Source organism: Salmo salar, chromosome ssa17 (genome assembly GCF_905237065.1).
Source record: "Salmo salar chromosome ssa17, Ssal_v3.1, whole genome shotgun sequence".
In the NCBI taxonomy this organism is placed as follows: Eukaryota; Metazoa; Chordata; class Actinopteri; order Salmoniformes; family Salmonidae; genus Salmo; species Salmo salar.
The window spans coordinates 50,924,219-50,945,290 of NC_059458.1; the positions used below are offsets into that span (position 1 = coordinate 50,924,219).

Consider the following 21,072-nt stretch of genomic DNA (forward strand, 5'->3'; position numbering starts at 1 on the left):
GTATACATCACGAGGCGATAGCTCCATTTGCTGGACGTGCCAGGTCTCGACGGGCTCTCCGCCCAGGGCTAATTGGGGCTGATTGTGGAGTTGGTGAGTAATCAAGGGCTGATTGCTCACCAGCTGTAAAAGCCCCATAAAGCTGCCAGAAGGGCAGCACACAGGAGAGGACTGGAGGAAGTAAGGTGACTTCTGTGTTGTTGGAGACGGTGCCCGAGCTAAGACGAGGGAGTTTGAGTTTGTGTGCCAAACAGGATACAGCAAGACCTGGAGCCCAGAAGACGGTATCCCGGAGAGGCTCTCATGGGGGAGACCTATCCTTTTCTTTTGATTTTTATTTAATAAACACCCTTGAAACCAAGCTAATCATACTCTGTCCGTGTCTTGACCAAACCCCCTGGTCTGCCACAATACACAGAGATCATGTGACAGATCATGTGACACTTAGATTGCACACAAGTGGACTTTATTTAACTAATAATGTGACTTCTGAAGGTAATTGGTTGCACCAGATCTTATTTAGCGGCTTCATAGCAAAGGGGGTGAATACATAAGCATGCACCACTTTTTCATATTTTTTTTTGTATACTTTTTTTTAAACAAGTAATTTTTTTCATTTCACTTCACCAATTTGGACTATTTTGTGTATGTCCATTACATGAAATCCAAATAAAAATCAATTTAAATTACAGGTTGTAATGCAATAAAACAGGAAAAACGCCAAGGGGGATGAATACTTTTGCAAGGCACTGTATGTATATGGTCACATACTAGGGGAGAAGTGAATGGAAACTGTAGAGTTCCAGTGTGTAGAACAGTTTTTGCCCAATCTGCGTTCTTTAACCTGTTAGGGCTAGGGGGCAGCATTGACACGGCTGGATAAAAAACATACCCGATTTAATCTGGTTACCACTCCTACTCAGTAACTAGAATATGCATATACTTATTACATATGGATAGAAAACACCCTAAATTTTCTAAAACTGTTTGAATGGTGTCTGTGAGTATAACAGAACTCAAATGGCAGGTCAAAACCTGAGAGATTCCTTTACAGGAAGTGGCCTGTCTGACCATTTCTGGAACTTCTTTGCCATCTCTATCATTTACTAAGGATCTCTGCTCTAACGTGACACTTCCCACGTCGTCCATAGGCTCTCAGAGCCCGGGAAAAAAGAGAATGTCGTCAATCCAGCTCCAGGCTGAAACACATTATCGCCTTTCTCAAGTGGCCCATCAAGAGACACTAGCTTATGCGCGTGACCCCGACCGCCCCCGCCTTTGGGATTTTTTCCTCTGTTTGCCGAAAAGGAGATTCCCTGTCGGAATTTTATCGCTTTTCTACGAGAAAAATGACGTAAAAATTGATTTTAAACAGCGGTTGACATGCTTCGACGTACGGCAATGGAATACTTTGAATTTTATTGTCAGGAATTGCGCCAAGCGCGACACTTCTTTACTATTTCGGATAGTGTCTGGAACGCATACGAACAAAACGCCGCTATTCGGATATAACGATGGATTATTTTGGACCAAACCAACATTTGTTATTGAAGTAGACGTCCTGGGTGTGCATTCTGACGAAGACAACAAAAGGTAATGACATTTTTATAATAGTAAATATGATTATGGTGAGTGCTAAACTTGCCGGGTGTCTAAATAGCGAGCCCGTGATGCCTGGGCTATGTACTTAGAATATTGCAAAATGTGCTTTCACCAAAAAGCTATTTTAAAATCGGACATATCGAGTGCATAGAGGAGGTCTGTATCTATAATTCTTAAAATAATTGTTATGCTTTTTGTGAACGTTTATCGTGAGTAATTTAGTAAAATGTTAGCGAATTCCCCGTAAGTTTGCGGGGGTATGCTAGTTCTGAACGTCACATGCTAATGTAAAAAGCTGGTTTTTGATATAAATATGAACTTGATTGAACAAAACATGCATGTATTGTATAACATAATGTCCTAGGGTTGTCATCTGATGAAGATCATCAAAGGTGAGTGCTGCATTTAGCTGTCTTCTGGGTTTTGGTGACATTATATGCTGGCTTGAAAAATGGGTGTCTGATTATTTCTGGCTTGGTACTCTGCTGACATAATCTAATGTTTTGCTTTCGTTGTAAAGCCTTTTTGAAATCGGACAGTGTGGTTAGATTAACGAGAGTCTTATCTTTAAATGGCTGTAAAATAGTCATATGTTTGAGAAATTGAAGTAATATGATTTTGAAGATTTTGAAAATCGCGCCACAGGATGGCAGTGGCTGTTACGTAGGTGGGACGAATTCGTCCCGCCGGTCCCATAGAGGTTAAAAGCTGTTCAACACTGGAACCAACTACCAGAAAACCAAAAATGGTGACTAGTGTCCGTGCTTTTTCACAAAAAGCAGTATAAAGAACAGCAGGTTTGTACCCACTTACAAACCTTTTTCTTTGCTGTTTGTTTTTGTTGCTGGTTTTTTACAACTCATGGTTCCAATAGCAATGCATCCAATGATTATTATGTTCAAAACTTGACATTTGTCTGTAAACGTATCTGTATATCCTGACCTCTGTTTTTGTTATTATTCCTAACACAAAAAAAATTGTCTGATGTTTGTATGTTGTCTGTTCGTATATAATGTATTTACTTGTTTATATGTGACTGTCACGTCCTGACCAGCAGAGGGAGTAGTTGTGTAGTATTTTGGTCAGGACGTGGCAGAAGAAGTCTGTATGTGTTTTCTAGTATATCTGTTTCTGTGTTAGTCTTGTGACTCCTGATCAGGAACAGCTGGATATCGTTGTTCCTGATTGGGAGTCATATATTAGGAGTGTGTTTTTCACCTGGGGTTTGTGGGTTGTTGTTTTAGCACTGCTTTATGTTAGCCTGCTAACTGTTACTGTCGGTCTATTGTTTCTTGGTGTTCATTTTATTCTAATTAAATAGAAAGATGAGCATTCACATCCCGTCTGCGTTTTGGTCATCCATTCACCACGACAGCCGTGACAGAACAACCCACCAAACAAAGACCAAGCAGCGGAGAAAGGAGCAGCAGAGGGAATACATGGACTATAGTGAGAGATGGACTTGGGAGGAGATTCTGGACGGGGCAGGACCTTGGCACCAGGCTGGGGAATACTGTCGCCCAAGGGAAGAGATAGAGGAGGCCAAGGCGGAGAGGCGTCGATATGAGGCTATGTACGCGCTGGCGAGGAAGCCGGAGAGGCACCCCCAATATTTTTTTGGGGGGGGCACACGGGTAGTTTGGCTAGGCAAAGGAAGAGCCATAAGCCAGCTACCCGTGATTATATGGAGGAGCGTATGGAGTGGAGGGCGTCGTGTTTTGCTGAGGTGAGCACAATCTCACCCATACGCACGCACAGTTTGGTGCGAGCTATTTCAGCCCCCTCACAGATGCCATGCTAGAGTGGGCATCCAGCCTGGTAGGAGGATGCTTGCGCAGTGCGTCTGGTCGCCGGTACGCCTCCTAGGACCAGGCTACCCTACGCCCGCTCTACGCACGGTAACCATCAAGCCCCTGCACAGCCCAGTTCGCCCTGTACTAGCACCCCGCTCGTACAGGGCTGCTAGTTCCACCCAGCCAGGACGGGTTATGCAGGAGGTGCGAGCAAGACCACCTGTGCGCCTCCATGGCCCAGTCTGTCCGGTTTCCGCCACTCTCGTGCTGACCCGGAAGTGAGTACCTCCAGTCTGGCACGACCAGTACCAGCACCACAGATCAAGCTTCCCATGAGTCAGCCTAGTCCTATTCAGCCTGTTCCCGCTCCTCGCACTAGCACTGAGGTGCGTGTCCCCAGGCTGGTACCTCCACTACCAGCCCCACGCATCAGGCTTCTAGTGCGTCAGACCAGGCCAGAGTGTCCGGCAATAGTGCTTCGTCCAGAGTGTCCGGCAATAGTGCCTCGTCCAGAATGTCCGGCAATAGTGCCTCATCCAGAGTGTCCGGCAATAGTGCCTCGTCCAGAGTGTCCGGCAATAGTGCCTCGTCCAGAGTGTCCGGCAATAGTGCCTCGTCCAGAGTGTCCGGCAATAGTGCCTCATCCAGAGTGTCCGGCAATAGTGCCTCGTCCAGAGTGTCCGGCAATAGTGCCTCGTCCAGAGTGTCCGGCAATAGTGCCTCGTCCAGAGTGTCCGGCAATAGTGCCTCGTCCAGAGTATCCGGCAACAGTGTGCAGTCCAGAGTATCCGGCAACAGTGTGGAGTCCAGAGTATCCGGCAACAGTGTGCAGTCCAGAGTATCCGGCAACAGTGTGCAGTCTAGAGTATCCGGCAACAGTGTCGAGTCCGGAACCGAGGGAGCCTGCCTGTGACCCGGAACCGAGGGAGCCTGCCTGTGACCCGGAACCGAGGGAGCCTGCCTGTGACCTGGAACCGAGGGAGCCTGCCTGCGACCCGGAACCGAGGGAGCCTGCCTGCGACCCGGAACTGAGGGAGCCTGCCTGCGACCCGGAACTGAGGGAGCCTGCCTGCGACCCGGAACCGAGGAAGCCTGCCTGCGACCCGGAACCAAGGGAGTCTGTCGACAATCCGGAACTGAACAAGTGTATATTTAACTGTGAACTAAATGAGTCTGCGTACAGCGTTGACCGGAAAGAGTCTGCCTACAATCCGCAACAGTGAGTCTATCTACGACCCGGAACCCAATGAGTCTGCCTACAGTCTGGAGGGCAGTAGGCCGGAACCAGAGCCACCTCCAGGATAGGTGGGTTGGGGGGGGGGGTGTAGCACAGCCACCCTCCCTTCCCTCCCTTTTTTGTTTAGGGGTATTATTTTTTGTTGTGGTATTGGGGATTTTTGTGTTTTCTTATAAGGTGCATTCCGGGGTCTGCACCTTTAGAGGGGGGGTACTGTCACGTCCTGACCAGCAGAGGGAGTAGTTGTGTAGTATTTTGGTCAGGACGTGGAAGAAGAAGTCTGTATGTGTTTTCTAGTATGTCTGTTTCTGTGTTAGTCTTGTGACTCCTGATCAGGAACAGCTGGATATCGTTGTTCCTGATTGGGAGTCATATATTAGGAGTGTGTTTTTCACCTGGGGTTTGTGGGTTGTTGTTTTAGCACTGCTTTATGTTAGCCTGCTAACTGTTCCTGTCGGTCTATTGTTTCTTGTTTTTTGGTGTTCATTTTATTCTAATTAAATAGAAAGATGAGCATTCACATCCCGTCTGCGTTTTGGTCATCCATTCACCACGACAGCCGTGACAGTGACCATGCCCGGGGACTGCAGATGGAAATTTGCAGTTGAATACATCTGGTCCAACACATCTTTTCTCAACTGTACTGAGACTTATGTTTTGTTGTACATTGTCCCTGTTCAAATAAACGTAATAACAATAATACCAACAAACTGTAGCATGTTCTGTAATAGGATCTCCTGTTTTTTTGTGCAAGAGTCAAATTATTTATGCTGACACTGTCATCTGTAATGACACCTCCATAGCAGTATGTAAGAGGAACTCACCACTGTCGTCCATCAATGATAACAGGTCCTGGTGGTGTGACTCCTCCCTGATGGTGACATGGACACTGGGCCTTCGGGGTACAGGTGAGCCCCCCGGTCAGATGAGTGCCCTCCAGGCAGCCACAGCCCTCCACAGGTGCATCCTCCACCCCACACCTGGGGTCTGGCCGGGATAGGGAGAGACAGGTGCTGTTGCACACCTGCATTTCGTAGTCAAACCTCTGATTGTTCTCACACGATACCGCTGGAAATCCAAAATGACATTCATGTTAATAAACATTTACAGAAAATGGCAGAAATATTGGTCAGTGAGAAATCCAAACCAGTTTAATTGGAATGAATGGCAGTAGAGAAGAAGTTAATGCATTTCTTGCTTTTACTTTTGCAGCGAAATAAAAGTAATGTGATACAGTATATCAGAAATTGTGTAATAGAATTGTCAATCAAAAATATTGTCATATAAATACGGTTTACACAGGTTTTATACCGATTTTCTGTATAAATAGCCTATAAAATATATGGTGACAGACAATACATTTCTCAATGTTTGTTTTCTTGGAATGCTGTGAGTGTTATTATATGATACATGTTTGCATTTCCAACTTGTCTAAGTCCTATCACAAACTAATTTCAGCCAGTGTATGACTGTGGATTGACTGCATTGTTTGTATGGAATGTAAATTAGAAACATTATTGGAATCATTCCACCTAACAAACATACTGTGCAAATAATATTCAAATATATTGTTTTACACAATATCGTATCACAGCACTGGCTGACCACTGGCTTACCAAAGTGTCTGACCTTTTATACCATCATAAGAAGGTTAATGTCCAGTGTAGTATTCCAATTGCTAACTCTATGGGTGTTACTCACTGCAGTTGGTGGCCCTTCTCCAGTCACCCACTGTGATGCCCTGGTTGGCACAGGCTTTGGCATAATTTGCCAGGGCCACACACAAACACTGCTGCAGCCCAGTTCCACAGGTACACGTTCTCTGGATACAAGCCTGCAAACATGAAGTCACAAATAATTACAAAACATTGTTACATCATCATTTCCTAGTTAAATACAAGGTAAATAGCAATTCAAATATGTATTTTTGTTTTAACTTAATCAATGCATAAAAAGTTCTCAAGATTTGTTGGTATTAGTTAATCCTTGCCTTGTGGTAATTGTCAGTAGGCACGTGATCGTAGCACTTGGCGAAAATCCCACTGGGGTCTCTCAAGGGGTGGCACTTCTCATCTGCAAATATTTCTGAGAGGTAATCGTCCACATGTTAGATTAAGAAGCACAAAAACAGAATTAGGATTTTTCCAATTCTACACTATGTCGTATTGCAAGACGCATTCACATTCCCCTCATTCTTGAAGTCATGTAGACTATGTAATGTACCCAACAAAAAATAGCTATACTATACTATATATAAGTAACACATTGTCACTACATGCATTAGTTTCATAAAGTCATTAAAACAAACTGATTCATTTCCTTCATAGAAAAACCTACTGAACGCATGTAAGAACCTATTTTTTAAGTCATGAGGCCTTCAGAGGGACTTTACCGTTGTCGGAGTTGATGCAGACTTTAGGTATGTTAACAGGACAGTCCCCTACACTCCAGGACAGCGCAAACGGTTCCGCTGCATTTTCTACAATACCACTGCTTGTGGTGAAATCATCAGTGGTATCGGTATTGTAGTTTCCACAAAGTCCTAGTAAAAGGAACGTTACCACGTTATTTTACAGTACAGAAATGACCAGATACATGACATCATTTGTTTGTTTGTTCACAGGATTCAGTCAATGTGACTTAAATACTGATATGACAATGATAATATATAATTACAATGATCATATATAGTGATAATATATGATGCAAAACCATTATGATGATGAAAGCAAAGTACCTTCTGGCATCCCTACTTCACTCTGTGGTAGTGTGATATAGAGCTGGAGGTCTGGAGACATCTGTACTTGGATCTTCATGCCAGAGGATGTCAATACCTGAACATACATGGATGACTGCCAGAACACCATGGCATTGTCTGACTGATGTAGCTCTCGAATTTCCTCTTTCTCAAACTGTACACTGTTGTGAGAGAATCTGTAGGTATTCTGTAATTGACAAACAAAAACGTGTTTTAGAATTTGTTGATTATCATAAACAGACTTTGAATGTAAAGGGGAAGCAAAAGTTACAAACAGACAAACAGTACCTGGTAAATCTGAAGAAACACGTTTTGGATGGAGGACGTCCTCTCAGAAAAATGTATGGATATCGTCCAATTAAAGCCCTGTTTTATTTCATTGATAAAGAATAAGGGAAGTTAGTACTTTAGGTAAAAGTACTGTATGAGTACAACTCAAAATGACCATAGTGCTGTGAGATGATAATCTATTGATTTACCTTAGAGGCCATGTATGTGCATTTACCGGGAAGGGCATACTGTTTCCCATCGAACGTGGTCACAAACTGCCCTTCAATCACACACCTACTAGGGCAGCTGTTCTGAGAGCATATCCACTTGCCATTGTTGCACACACTGTAGAGAAATAAATGAGTATCATGTTACGGTATATCTGATCGGGACAAAATCAATAAGTAGACAAATTCAATGAGAAGTCTGACTAGTTCACAAATGACATCCTTTTAACACAGAGTGCCTTCGGAAAATATTCAGACCCTTTGACTTTTTCCACATTTTCTTAGGTTACAGACTTACTCTAAAACGTATTAATTTGTTTTTTTTCCTTTATCTATCTACACACAATACCCCATAAAAGCAAAAACAGTTTAGAAATGTTTGCTAATTCATATATATATATATTAAAAAATCACATTTACATAAGTGTCCAGACCCTTTACTCAGTACTTTGTTGAAGCACCTTTGGCAGCAATTACATCCTTGAGTCATCTAGGGTATGACGTTACAAGCTTGGCACACCTGTACTTCAGGTTGGATGGGCAGAGTCACTGCACAGCTATTTTCAAGTCTCTCCAGAGATGTTCGAACAGGTTCAAGTCCCAGCTGGCAGGCCACTCAAGGACATTCAGAGACTTGTCCTGAAGCCACTCCTGCATTGTCTTGGCTGTGTGCTTAGGATTGTTGTCCTGTTGGAAGGTGAACCTTCGCCCCAGTCTGAGGTCCTGGGTGCTCTGGAGCAGGTTTTCATCAAGGATCTCTCTGTACTTTGCTCCGTTCATCTTTCCCTCGATCCTGACTAGTCTCCCAGTCTCTGCCGCTGAAAAACACACACACAGCATGATTCTGCCACCTCCATGCTTCACCGTAGGGATGGTCCCAGGTTTCTTCCAGACATGACATTTGGCATTCTTGGTTTCATCAGACCATAAAATCGTGTTTCTCATGGTCTGAGAGTCTTTAGGTGCCTTTTAGCAAACTCCATGCAGGCTGTCATGTGCCTTTTACTGAGGAGTGGCTTCCATCTGGCTACTACCATAAAGGCCTGATTGATGAAGTGCTGCAGAGATGGTTGTCCTTCTGGAAGGTTCTCCCATATCCATGGAGGAACTCTTGAGCTCTGTCAGTGTCACGGTTGTTCGAAGGAGCGGACCAAAATGTAGCGTGACATAGAACAACCCAAAACACCCCCTGTCACGCCCTGCCCTACTCTACTAAAGAAAATTACATCTTACTAGGGTCAGGACATGACAGTACCCCCCCAAAGGTGCAGACTCCAAATGCAATAAATAAATAAACAACAACAAAACACAAAGGGAGGGTAGGGTGGGTAACTAATGTCTATGGCGGCGGCTCTGGTTCCAGGCATAGTACCCCCATCGCCAAATGATCCCCCCGCTTTTGTATGTCCGGAGGAACCAGAATATGGATCATCGCCGGAGGCTTCGTACCGCCAACCGCCGCTGATGACTCTGGGCTAAAGGCTGCCGCTGAAGGCTCTGGGCTGCAGACCGCCGCTGAAGGCTCTGGGCTGCAGACCGCCGCTGAAGGCTCTGGGCTGCAGACCGCCGCTGATGGCTCTGGGCTGCAGACCGCCGCTGATGGCTCTGGGCTGCAGACCTCCGCTGAAGGCTCTGGGCTGCAGACCACCGCTGAAGGCTCTGGGTTGCAGACCACCGCTGAAGGCTCTGGGTTGCAGACCACCGCTGGAGGCTCTGGGTTGCAGACCACCGCTGGAGGCTCTGGGTTGCAGACCACCGCTGGAGGCTCCGGGCTGAGGAGCGTCGTTGGAGGCTCCGTACTGATGAGCGTCGTTGGAGGCTCCGTATTGGTGAGCGTCGCTGGAGGTCCGATGCGTGGGACTGGCATAGGTGGCGCCAGACTGGTAACACGCACCTCAGGGCGAGTGCGGGGAGCAGGCACAGGACGTACTGGGCTATGGAGGCGCACTGGAGGGAGAGTGCGATGAGCAGGCACAGGACATACTGGGCTATGAAGGCGCACTGGAGGTAGAGTACGAGGAGCAGGAATTGGTCTCACCAGACTGGGGAGACGCACTAAGGGCCAAGTGCTCACAGCAGGCACGGGCTGTACCGGGTTATGGCTGCGCACTGGAGGAATAGTGCAAGGAGCAGGAATCGGTCTCACCGGACTGGGGAGACGCACTAAGGGCCAAGTGCTCACAGCAGGCACTGGCTGTGCCGGGTTATGGCTGCGCACTGAAAGGAGAGTGCGAGGAGCAGGGACAGGACGTACTGGACTATGGAGGCGGACTGGAGGGAGAGTGCGAGGAGCAGGCACAGGACGTACTGGGCACTGGATGCGCACTGGATGCGCACTGGATGCGCACTGGATGCGCACTGGATGCGCACTGGATGCGCAATGGATGCGCACTGGAGGCCTGGAGCATATGGCTTGCACAACCCGCCGTGGCTGGATGCTCAACTCAGCTCGACAACTGCAGGGTGCGGGCATAGATCGCACCGGCCTGTGAATGCGCCCTGACGACACAGTGCGCATCACCGCACAACACGGTGCCTGCCCCGTTGCTTGCTCCCCACAGTAAACACGGGAAGCTGGCTCAGGACTCCACGCTGACTCTGCCCAACTCCCTGTGTGCCCCCCCAAACATTTTTTGGGAGGCTGCCTCTCGCACCTGCCTCTTCGTTTGTATCGTGCCTCCTCTCGTCACCGCTCTTCTCTCGCTAAGGGCCGAGTGCTCACAGCAGGTACTGGCTGTACCGGGTTATGGCTGCGCACTGGAGGAATAGTGCAAGGAGCAGGAATCGGTCTCACCGGACAAGGGGAGATGCACTAAGGGCCGAGTGCTCACAGCAGGCACTGGCTGTACCGGGTTATGGCTGCGCACTGAAAGGAGAGTGTGTGGAGCAGGGACAGGACGTACTGGACTATGGAGGCGCACTGGAGGGAGAGTGCGAGGAGCAGGCACAGGACGTACTGGGCCGTGGATGCGCACTGGAGGCCTGGTAGCCTTCCCCAGAGCTGTGCCTCGACACAATCCTGTCTCGGCACTCTATGGACAATTCCTTCGACCTCATGGCTTGGTTTTTGCTCTGACATGCACAGTCAACTGTGGGACCATATATACACAGGTGTGTGCCTTTCCAAATTATGTCCAATCAATTGAATTCACCCCAGGTGGACTCCAATCAAGTTTTAGAAACATCTCAAGGATGATTAATCAAAACAGGATGCACCTGAGCTCAATTTCGAGTCTCATAGCAAAGGGTTTGAATACTTATGTAAATAAAGTATTTCAGTTATTTTTTATTTTATACATTTGCAAACATTTCTAAAAACCTGTTTTCACTTTGTCATTTTGGGGTATTATGTGTAGATTGTTGAATATTTTTATTTATTTAATTAATTTTAGAATAAGGCCGTAAGGTAACAAAATGTGGAAAAAGTCAAGGGGTCTGAATACTTTCCGAAGGCACTGCATACTCTAGTGCAATACTTTTGACTAAAACCACATAGTGCTCTGGTCCAAAATAGACTCCTGAGGTCTGATTCTCTCACCAGGTCTGGCATTTTGTTCTGCGTTCTTCCCTAGGTGCATAGTTCCTCCCGGCGTACACACATGGGCAGGCTGACACACTTACACAGTCATGGCCCTCCGCTCGATCGTTCAATACCTCACCTGAAACATAGCCATTTAAAACTCTCATCAACCTTATGTGATTGTAACACTAAAGATAATGTTTAAAATTGTCTCCCGGCAGATGGCATAATATGTGACGGTAATCTTAAAAGCAGTGCAGATCTGCTTGCTAAGACATTGTCTGCTCAGTTACAATTAATATTTTAAAGAAACCTTTTACACTTTAGACTACACTTGAAACTGTGTTTCTCCGGATGACAGTGTAAGGCCTACCTTGGGGGCAGACACAGGTGCTGGTGATGTCCTGATCATTGGTTCTAGGTGCTGGGTTGGAACAGGTGGGAACAAATGCATCACCCTGCTCCTCAAAGTGTAGTTCTCCTGGGCAATTGAACTCAGCTGTTTCACAACAGACAGACACACACGTCTTTAAGAATTTGTTAAAGACATAAAAGACAAAATTACTTTAACAAGATTAATAGTCATTATAATGTGTTATTACTGTTCATAACATATTCATAAACGAACAGCTTTTTTCTGAACTGATTTACTTACGGCAGTGTGTCAAGGTCCTCCAAGCGTAGCTGGTCTGACACCGATGGGCAATTTCTTTGTAGAACGCACATCCTACATAATGCTCTTTTTCATATCCGTAAATATTCTCATTACAAAGAGTCATGTATTTGCTTGTGTTAGCCTGCAGACATTCAATGTAGTTGGAGATGAACTTCTGACAGACCTATTAAATAATACATAATACATACAGTACATCATACTGTAAAACACTAGTGCAGACTTCAAAACAGCATAACCTATGTTACAGCAACATGGCATTATCTATATAGAAATATTAACATCAAGACTTGCCAGAAAATTGTAGGGTTCTATGTCTTAGATCCATTCATTACCATTCACCAGAAGTCTAGTGTTATTTACCAAGCCATAACCTTGAGGCCAAGCACGCAATACCAGAGACCCCAAGCAGTGGTACTAGTACTTTACCACCAGATTCAAACGGTGGTCCACGTCCAAAATAGCACCCTATTACTTATATAGTGATCCAAAAGAAGTGAGGGTGTCATTTGGGACGTAGAACATCATTCAGGAAATGTACCGTGCTCTTAGTGCGGAGGGAGTCCATGGTCTGGCACCCGTCCCCTGAAAGAACACTCTCTGCAATCAATCGCTGACGGTCATCTAATTTTGCAGGAAAATAGAGTAGTTAGTACACTGAAGTGTAGTTAAAGTGCAGTTTAGAGCAAGAAGTGTAGTTAGCGCACAGCTAACAGCAAGAAGTGTAGTTAGCGCCCAGACAATTGATATTCAAGAGGCTGTTCACTGTATTTTTCTCCATACTGCATTTTGCAGATTACTTAGACAATCCATATGTACAGTACAACGTGATATATATATATATATATATATACTGCACCAGTACACAGTACCAGTCAAAGGGTTTTTAGTTATTTGTACTATTTTCTACATTGTAGAATTATAGTGAAGACTTCAAAACCATGAAATAACACATATGGAATCATGTAGTTACCAAAAAAGTGTTAATAAACAAATCAAAACATATTTTAGATTTTAGATTCTTCACAATCACCCGACCTCAACCCAACTGAGATGGTTTGGAATGAGTTGGACCGCAGAGTGAAGGAAAAGCAGCCAACAAGTGATCAGCATATGTGGGAACTCCTTCAAGACTGTTGGAAAAGCATCCCAGGTGAAGCTGGTTGAGAGAATACCAAGAGTGTGCAAAGCTGTCATCAAGGCAAAGGGTGGCTACTTTGAAGAATCTCAAATATAAAATATATTTTGAATTGTTTAACACTTTTTTTTACTACATGATTGCATATGTGTTATTTCATAATATTGATGTCTTCACTATTATTCTACAATTTAGAAATTAGTAAAAATAAAGAAAAACCCTTGAATGAGTAGGTCTTTTGACTGTTACTGTATATATTTAGAAGAGGTACAAAAAATATGTTTCTAAGGTAATCGACCTAGTATATCTGGTCGTCCACAGAGTCCAGTCATTCCAAGGACTAGCTCCTGCTCCAGTTGCACCTGTTAGAGGACAGACCAGGGACCAGTCAATCAGTTATGTATTAATAGGTCATCTCGGCACCAGGAACCTAATCAGATTTGTTAAGGATAGCATGAGAGATTAAATAATAGGTAACAACAATGTATTTGAAGCTGTTCATGGATCAGTCACCCAGAGAGAGTCGATGCCCACGCCCACACTGCTCCAGATGACAGACAGAGGTAGAACAGTGCTCCTCAGCTTGGTGTTGATACCGTACTGGAACACATGTTGATAGGTGTGATCGTAGGGAAGGGACACCCTGTGACAAACACGTCATAGTCAATCGTCATCAATCATCATCATCCTCTTCCTCAATGCCAAGTAGGTTAATGATCATTTTAGACTGTATATTTTGTTGGTGTGAAGAAAAGGGCAGGAAAGTCTAGCTAATATTTGGTGAAATATCTAATTAATTATTTGGTCATGCTCTCAGATTAATGATGTATGTAACTGCATTACGCAAGAGACTATAGTAAGATCACCTTGGTGCATTTGAAGGTAACCAGATTCATCCATTCATTATTTTCGCTTAGAGCTAGCAGTTTATGTAAGATAATTACAGTTACAAGTAATCATAGACGTCAAAAAACTGTGAAGGACAGACATTTCACTATTCAATGTAATCACTTGCTTTGAAGTAATAGTGTAATTGGCAGTATCACAGACCACGATTAAGCACATTGGATTAAAAATCACATTCAATACAGCATACATACATTATATCCAGCGAACATGTTTTAAATCCAGCTTTACAGTTAACTTTATCTGGATCTTGAAGACCCACTCCTGAACTGTGTTATATATGATTTTATATGAAAAGTGACTATTTCTGGAACGTTGCAACTACCCCTTTATGTGTTCTGTTTTTGAAGAGTAAATAATTAGACATAATTTAACAGAATTAAAATAGAGTAAAATAGAGTAAATAAAAACAAACATTCTCTGCTCGACGAAGATGGTTCCATTGTACAGAATCCGGGTCTGGATCTTGTTGACGTTGATCTCGATATATTCCAGCAGGCCGTTTTCACCTCGACGCATGGTGATGTCACAGTCCACCCGGTTGTGAGTAAAACGTGTCAGCGTGAACGGACAGGTGGAGCGGACGTAGAATACAGTTCCGTTGAACATCTGGATGACTCCACTGCCGAAGGTCTTACACACATCTGGAAACAAACACAGAAGAGTCAAAAGTCTGCTGCAGTAATAAATCTACATAGAAAAACGTAATTTAAAGGGAAACTCCGTCACTTTTCATCCTTTTCAATTGTGTTGAACATTTAAGTGTAGTAGAGTTCAGTAGAGTTAATGTTATGTATGCATTAGATATAATTTCATTTCCAAAGCTATTGTTAAATAATCTTGGCTAGCCAAGCAATGTGTTGCTTGCTACAGTGGTTCTTCCTTTAAAAGGTTTGAGCTTATGCCTCCACCGTTTGTGGTAGGTGGTGGCAGATTATGGTAAATTGCGCCATTCTGGCAACAATGGCTGACACTTAAAAAACGTACAATAGAATTCTCTGGCACCCTGCAAGATGTCCTATAGTACGCCACAACTTTTAAAGGAAGAAGCACTGTAGCTAGCTAACCTAGCTAGCTTTAGTGAGGGTTGGGTTTCTCTGATAGAAGTGGCTAGCTAGCTAGATTATTTCTAGCAAAACAATTATCAAAATGTTCCTTCCTGCAGTGGATTGTTCTGGTCTGGCACCTCAGCTGCCTATGGACAGACCCCAGTCAATGTAAGTAGTCTTTTGTATCATTTATCTAGCTAGTTCTGAGTGAAATAAAAATATGCTCATGAAAATTAACCCCTTATTTATTCTTAATCTTGTGTGGAATTGTTTCTCTGACTCTGTCTCTTCATTCTCCACAGGGTAACTGTCAACTTGCGAGTCGGAAAATGGACACTGGAGGTGAAGGAATCTGCATTGTAAGAATACATTTGATGTTAAAATACATCATTTTCAAATACAGATGTTAAGTGCACAGAGGTCATTTGTACATTATATTTCATATTTCAGATGCGAGCTTCCAGTGACAATTCAACAATGGACCAAGTTATTTGAGCAAAAAAAAATATGATTATTGAAAGCACTCCTTGTCCATCATGCTATTGTGATTTTGTGCTGAACTTTGTAGTTTTATGCATTGTATTTTAATGTAGCCTAGCTACGGTATGTAAGTTAAAAAGCTACATTTTCCATTAATTAAATTAAATTACATTGCAACATATATTTATGAAATATATTTTGGAATATATTTTACTAGCTACCACAGCATGCTGTCAAAATGTATTTCCACTCCGCGTATTTAAATATATAAATATACATGCAGAAATATATAAAAATTGCCAATTGTGTAATATGTCAATATATGTATGTACATTTAAATATATGTAAATATAAAGCTTAAACATATATTTAGATAGCTATAATTTACATATGTTTAATTAAAGACCTTTACATACAGATTGTTAAATTATATGTCTATATATTATTTGTCAGTATGAGCAATCTAAAGTTTTAAAAACAGTGATTTTCAAGTACTAAGGGATTCATGAGGACGTGGGGAGCAAGAAAATACCGGGCAGGTTTTGAAACTCACCATTTTTCTTACTTGTAATTCTACCCTGTGAAGCATTTTTTAGGACCTTTCTTCTTATGGTATCTTTTTAACCACAGATCATAGAAACTTATCGTTTTCACATATGTAGACTGGTTTGGTGCTGGAGATAATGAATATGAGGTTGAAAAGTGTTGGAGTTGCCCTTTATGGGCCGGTTTCCCAGACACGGATTAAGTCTAGTCCAGGACTAAAAATCACTCTCAATGGAGATTCTCCAATGAAAGAGCTTTATAGTCCAGGACTAGGCTTGATCTGTGTCTGGGAAACTGGCCTTCTATGTATATGTAATTTAGAGGAAGGTACTTTACTTACTTTGATGGGTATCAGAGGTTGAAACAGAACCAACTGGGCCTAGAACTAGAAATAACAAAATATTAATATGCCAGCCCATCCATTCGCAAACTGGAGTACAATTCTGTACAGTAATAACTCATTTTACCATATATACATTTGCAGTGGGGACAATCAGTTAATCCGGATAGAAATGCATAAATTTTTATCACAGTCAAGTTTCAAAGACACCTACTGTACCTGAGACAAGAGAAATTAAGACAGCTACCAGAGTCCACCCTGGAGGAACCATGCTCCCTAGCTCAACAGTCTTAACGAGAGACAGAGAGAGAGAGTGTGGCAGAACCACAGGACAATTCACTAAACTGCCCTTATCTCTGGTCTTTTATACCCTTCTCTGACCCACCTGCTTTGAATAAGACTAGGAAATAAACCAAAGATTAAACATTCAACTCATTCCCCCACCGAGTCCCTATAGAGTTAATATCAATCCCTTTCCAGTTAAAACTTTTCCTGCATATCACCTTACATTGGGTGTATTTTATTTTATTTAACTAATGACATCCAATCCTTTATCAGGACCATGTTCAGTAAGCTAACATTGTTGAACTTTTGTGAGTACAGCTGATACAATTGCTTATTCTACATGCCAGAGAGGGGTGTTTGTTCTACATGCTGTATTTCTATTGCACAACGTTGCGTTCCCCAGCTGAATGTATGTAGCGATTTCAGTGCCAACAGAAATTGGATTTGAATTCCATCATTTTGAATTTCTATCATGGTATTGAAATTGAATGTAATATTTTATATGTTATATTATAACTTTAGTGCCTTGTTGCAAACAGGATGCATGTTTTGGAATATTTTTTATTCTGTACAGGCTCCCATTTTTACAATCTGTCAATTAGGTTAGTATTGTGGAGTAACTACAATGTGGATTATCGATCCTAAATTGGCACTACCCTCTGTAGAGCCTTGCGGTCGGAGGCCGAGCAGTTGCCATACCAGGCAGTGATACAACCCGTCAGGATGCTCTCGATGGTGCAGCTGTAAAACCTTTTGAGGATCTGAGGACCCATGACATATCTTTTCAGTCTACTGAATAGGTTTTGTCGTTCCCACGACTGTCTTGGTGTGCTTGGAGCATGTTAGTTTGTTGGTGATGTGGACGCCAATGAAGTTGAAGCTATCAACCTGCTCCACTATAGCCCCGTCGATGAGAATGGGGGCGTGCTCGGTCCTCCTTTTCCTGTAGTCCACAATCATCTCCTTTGTCTTGATCACATTGAGGGAGAGGTTGTTGTCGTTGCACCACACAGTCAGGTCTCTGACCTCCTCCCTATAGGCTGCCTCATCATTGTCGGTGATCAGGCCTACCTGTGTTGTGTCATCAGCAAACTTAATGATGGTGTTGGAGTCATGCCTGGCCGTGCAGTCATGAGAGAACAGGAAGTACATGAGGGGGCTGCGCACGCACCCCTGAGGGGCCCCCGTGTTGAGGATCAGCGTGGCGGATGTGTTGTTACCTACCCTTACCACCTGGGGGCGGCCCAAAGAAATGCCACCCCACACCATGACTGATCCACCGCAAAACCGGTCATGCTGGAGGATGTTGCAGGCAGCAGAACGTTCTCCATGGCGTCTTCAGACTCTGTCACGTCTGTCACATGTGCTCAGTGTGAACCTGCTTTCATCTGTGAAGAGCACAGGGCGCCAGTGGCGAATTTGCCAATCTTGGTGTTCTCTGGCAAATGCCAAACGTCCTGCACGGTGTTGGGCTGTAAGCACAACCCCCACCTGTGGACGTCGGGCCCTCATACCACCCTCATGGAGTCTGTTTCTGACCGATTGAGCAGACACATGCACATTTGTGGCCTGCTGGAGGTCATTTTGCAGGGCTCTGGCAGTGCTTCTCCTGCTCCTCCTTGCACAAAGGCGGAGGTAGCGGTCCTGCTGCTGGGTTGTTGCCCTCCTACGGCCTCCTCCACGTCTCCTGATGTACTGGCCTGTCTCCTGGTAGCGCCTCCATGCTCTGGACACTACGCTGACAGACACAGCAAACCTTCTTGCCACAGCTCGCATTGATGTGCCATCCTGGATGAGCTGCACTACCTGAGCCACTTGTGTGGGTTGTAGACTCCGTCTCATGCTACCACTAGAGTGAAAGCACCGCCAGCATTCAAAAGTGACCAAAACATCAGCCAGGAAGAATAGGAACTGAGAAGTGGTCTGTGGTCCCCACCTGCAGAACCACTCCTTTATTGGGGGTGTTTTGCTAATTGCCTATAATTTCCACCTGTTGTCTATTCCATTTGCACAACTAATTTATTGTCAATCAGTGTTGCTTCCTAAGTGGACAGTTTGCTTTCACAGAAGTGTGATTGACTTGGAGTTACATTGTGCTGTTTAAGTGTTCCCTTTATTTTTTTGAGCAGAGTATATTCCATTTTCCCCTAACCTTACCACCCCTCTCCTAATAAGAGTAAACTACTGGACAACAACACTTAGGCTTCCACTTCCAGCTTATACCATATAAACTCAGCATAAAAAGAAATGTCCCTTTTTCAGGACCCTGTCTTTCAAAGATAATTCGTAAAAATTCAATTAACTTCACAGATCTTCATTAAAAAGTGTTTAAACAATTTTTACCATGCTTGTTCAATGAACCATTAAAAATTAATGAACATGCACCTGTGGGACGGTCGTTAAGACACTAACAGCTTACGGAGGCAATTAACGTCACAGTTATGAAAAGTTAGGACACTAAAGAGGCCTTTCTCCTGACTCTGAAAAACACCAAAAGAAAAAGAAAAATCAAATCAAATCAATTTTATTTTTATATATCCCTTCGTACATCAGCTGATATTCTCAAAGTGCTGTACAGAAACCCAGCCTAAAACCCCAAACAGCAAGCAAAGCATGTGAAAGAAGCATGGTGGCTAGGAAAAACTCCCTAGGAAAAACTCCCTAGAAAGGCCAAAAACCTAGGAAGAAACCTAGAGAGGAACCAGGCTATGAGGGGTGGCCAGTCCTCTTCTGGCTGTGCCGGGTGGATATTATAACAGAACATAGTCAAGATGTTAAAATGTTAAAATGTTCATAAATGACCAGCATGGTCAAATAATAATAATAATCATAGTAGTTGTCGAGGGTGCAACAAGCACGTCCGGTGAACAGGTCAGGGTTCCATAGCCGCAGGCAGAACAGTTGAAACTGGAGCAGCAGCACGGCCAGGTGGACTGGGGACAGCAAGGAGTCATCATACCAGGTAGTCCTGAGGCATGGTCCTAGGGCTCAGGTCCTCCGAGAGAAAGACAGAAAGAGAGAAAGAGAGAATTAGAGAGAGCATATTTAAATACACACAGGACACCGGATAAGACAAGAGAAATACTCCAGATGTAACAGACTGACCCTAGCCCCCCGACACATAAACTACTGCAGCATAAATACTGGAGGCTGAGACAGGAGGGATCAGAAGACACTGTGGCCCCATCTGATGATACCCCCGGACAGGGCCAAACAGGCAGGATATAACCCCACCCACTTTGCCAAAGCACAGCCCCCACACCACTAGAGGGATGTCTCCAACCACCAACTTACCGTCCTAAGACAAGGCTGAGTATAGCCCACAACGATCTCCGCCATGGCACATGACCAAGGTCCCTGCTCATCTGCGTGAACGAGCCTTAGGCATGCTGCACGGAGGCATGAGGACTGAGGATGTGGCCAGGGCAATAAATGTGGCCAGGGCAATGTCCGTATTGTGAGACGCCTAAGACAGCGCTACAGGGAGACAGGATGGACAGCTGATCGTCCTCGCAGTAGCAGACCACATGTAGCAACACCTGCACAGGATCGGTACATCCGAACATCACACCTGCGGGACAGGTACACGATGGCAACAACAACTGCCCGAGTTACACCAGGAACGCACAATCCCTCCATCAGTGCTCGGACTGTCCGCAATAGAAGGAGAGAGGCTGGACTGAGGGCTTGTAGGCCTGTTGTAAGGCAGGTCCTCACCAGACATCACCGGCAACAACGTTGCCTATGGGCACAAACCCACCGTCACTGGACCAGAAAGGACTTGCAAAATTGCTCTTCACCAACGAGTCGCTGTTTTGTCTCACCAGGGGTGATGGTCGGATTCACGTTTTTTGTCGAAGGAATGAGCATTACACCGAGGTCTGTACTCTAAAGTGGGATCGATTTGGAGGTGGAGGGTCCGTCATGGTCTGGGGCGGTGTGTCACCGAGCTAATTTTCAACCTGTTAAGAAAAAAATATGAACACGTTAAATTATGCAGTCATATTCAGGTCCTGATTGGTCAACAAGCTTATTTGACAGGTCAAATAGTGTCATTACACATTAACCTGTTAAGGACAGACGTTCCGCTAGCAGAACGCCGTTCCGCCTGCAGAACCCCTAGCCAACAGCCAATGGCATCGCACAGCGCGAAATACAAAACCAACTAAAATACCACAATTCAATTTTCTCAAACAATCAACTATTTTACACCACTTTAAAGATAAGACTCTCGTTAATCTAAGCACA

At 44.2% G+C, this 21,072-nt stretch overlaps 1 protein-coding gene across 1 annotated transcript in view; it reads right to left on the bottom strand.

Annotated features, from left to right (window-relative positions):
- The window catches only part of LOC106593152 (mucin-19), a 28,452-nt gene extending 11,642 nt beyond the window's left edge, over nucleotides 1–16,810 (bottom strand). Inside the window, exons 1-16 of the mRNA XM_045698638.1 lie at nucleotides 16,759–16,810; nucleotides 16,540–16,584; nucleotides 14,540–14,768; nucleotides 13,732–13,861; nucleotides 13,517–13,580; nucleotides 12,622–12,704; nucleotides 12,063–12,246; nucleotides 11,781–11,906; nucleotides 11,426–11,546; nucleotides 7,870–8,005; nucleotides 7,662–7,756; nucleotides 7,370–7,566; nucleotides 7,025–7,174; nucleotides 6,623–6,717; nucleotides 6,334–6,466; nucleotides 5,457–5,700 (exon numbers count right to left, since the gene is read on the bottom strand). Of these exons, the coding sequence (XP_045554594.1) occupies nucleotides 5,457–5,700; nucleotides 6,334–6,466; nucleotides 6,623–6,717; nucleotides 7,025–7,174; nucleotides 7,370–7,566; nucleotides 7,662–7,756; nucleotides 7,870–8,005; nucleotides 11,426–11,546; nucleotides 11,781–11,906; nucleotides 12,063–12,246; nucleotides 12,622–12,704; nucleotides 13,517–13,580; nucleotides 13,732–13,861; nucleotides 14,540–14,768; nucleotides 16,540–16,584; nucleotides 16,759–16,810 (2,084 nt within the window). The remainder of the gene's footprint in view (nucleotides 1–5,456; nucleotides 5,701–6,333; nucleotides 6,467–6,622; nucleotides 6,718–7,024; nucleotides 7,175–7,369; nucleotides 7,567–7,661; nucleotides 7,757–7,869; nucleotides 8,006–11,425; nucleotides 11,547–11,780; nucleotides 11,907–12,062; nucleotides 12,247–12,621; nucleotides 12,705–13,516; nucleotides 13,581–13,731; nucleotides 13,862–14,539; nucleotides 14,769–16,539; nucleotides 16,585–16,758) is intronic.
- Between the last annotated feature and the right edge of the window lie 4,262 nt (nucleotides 16,811–21,072).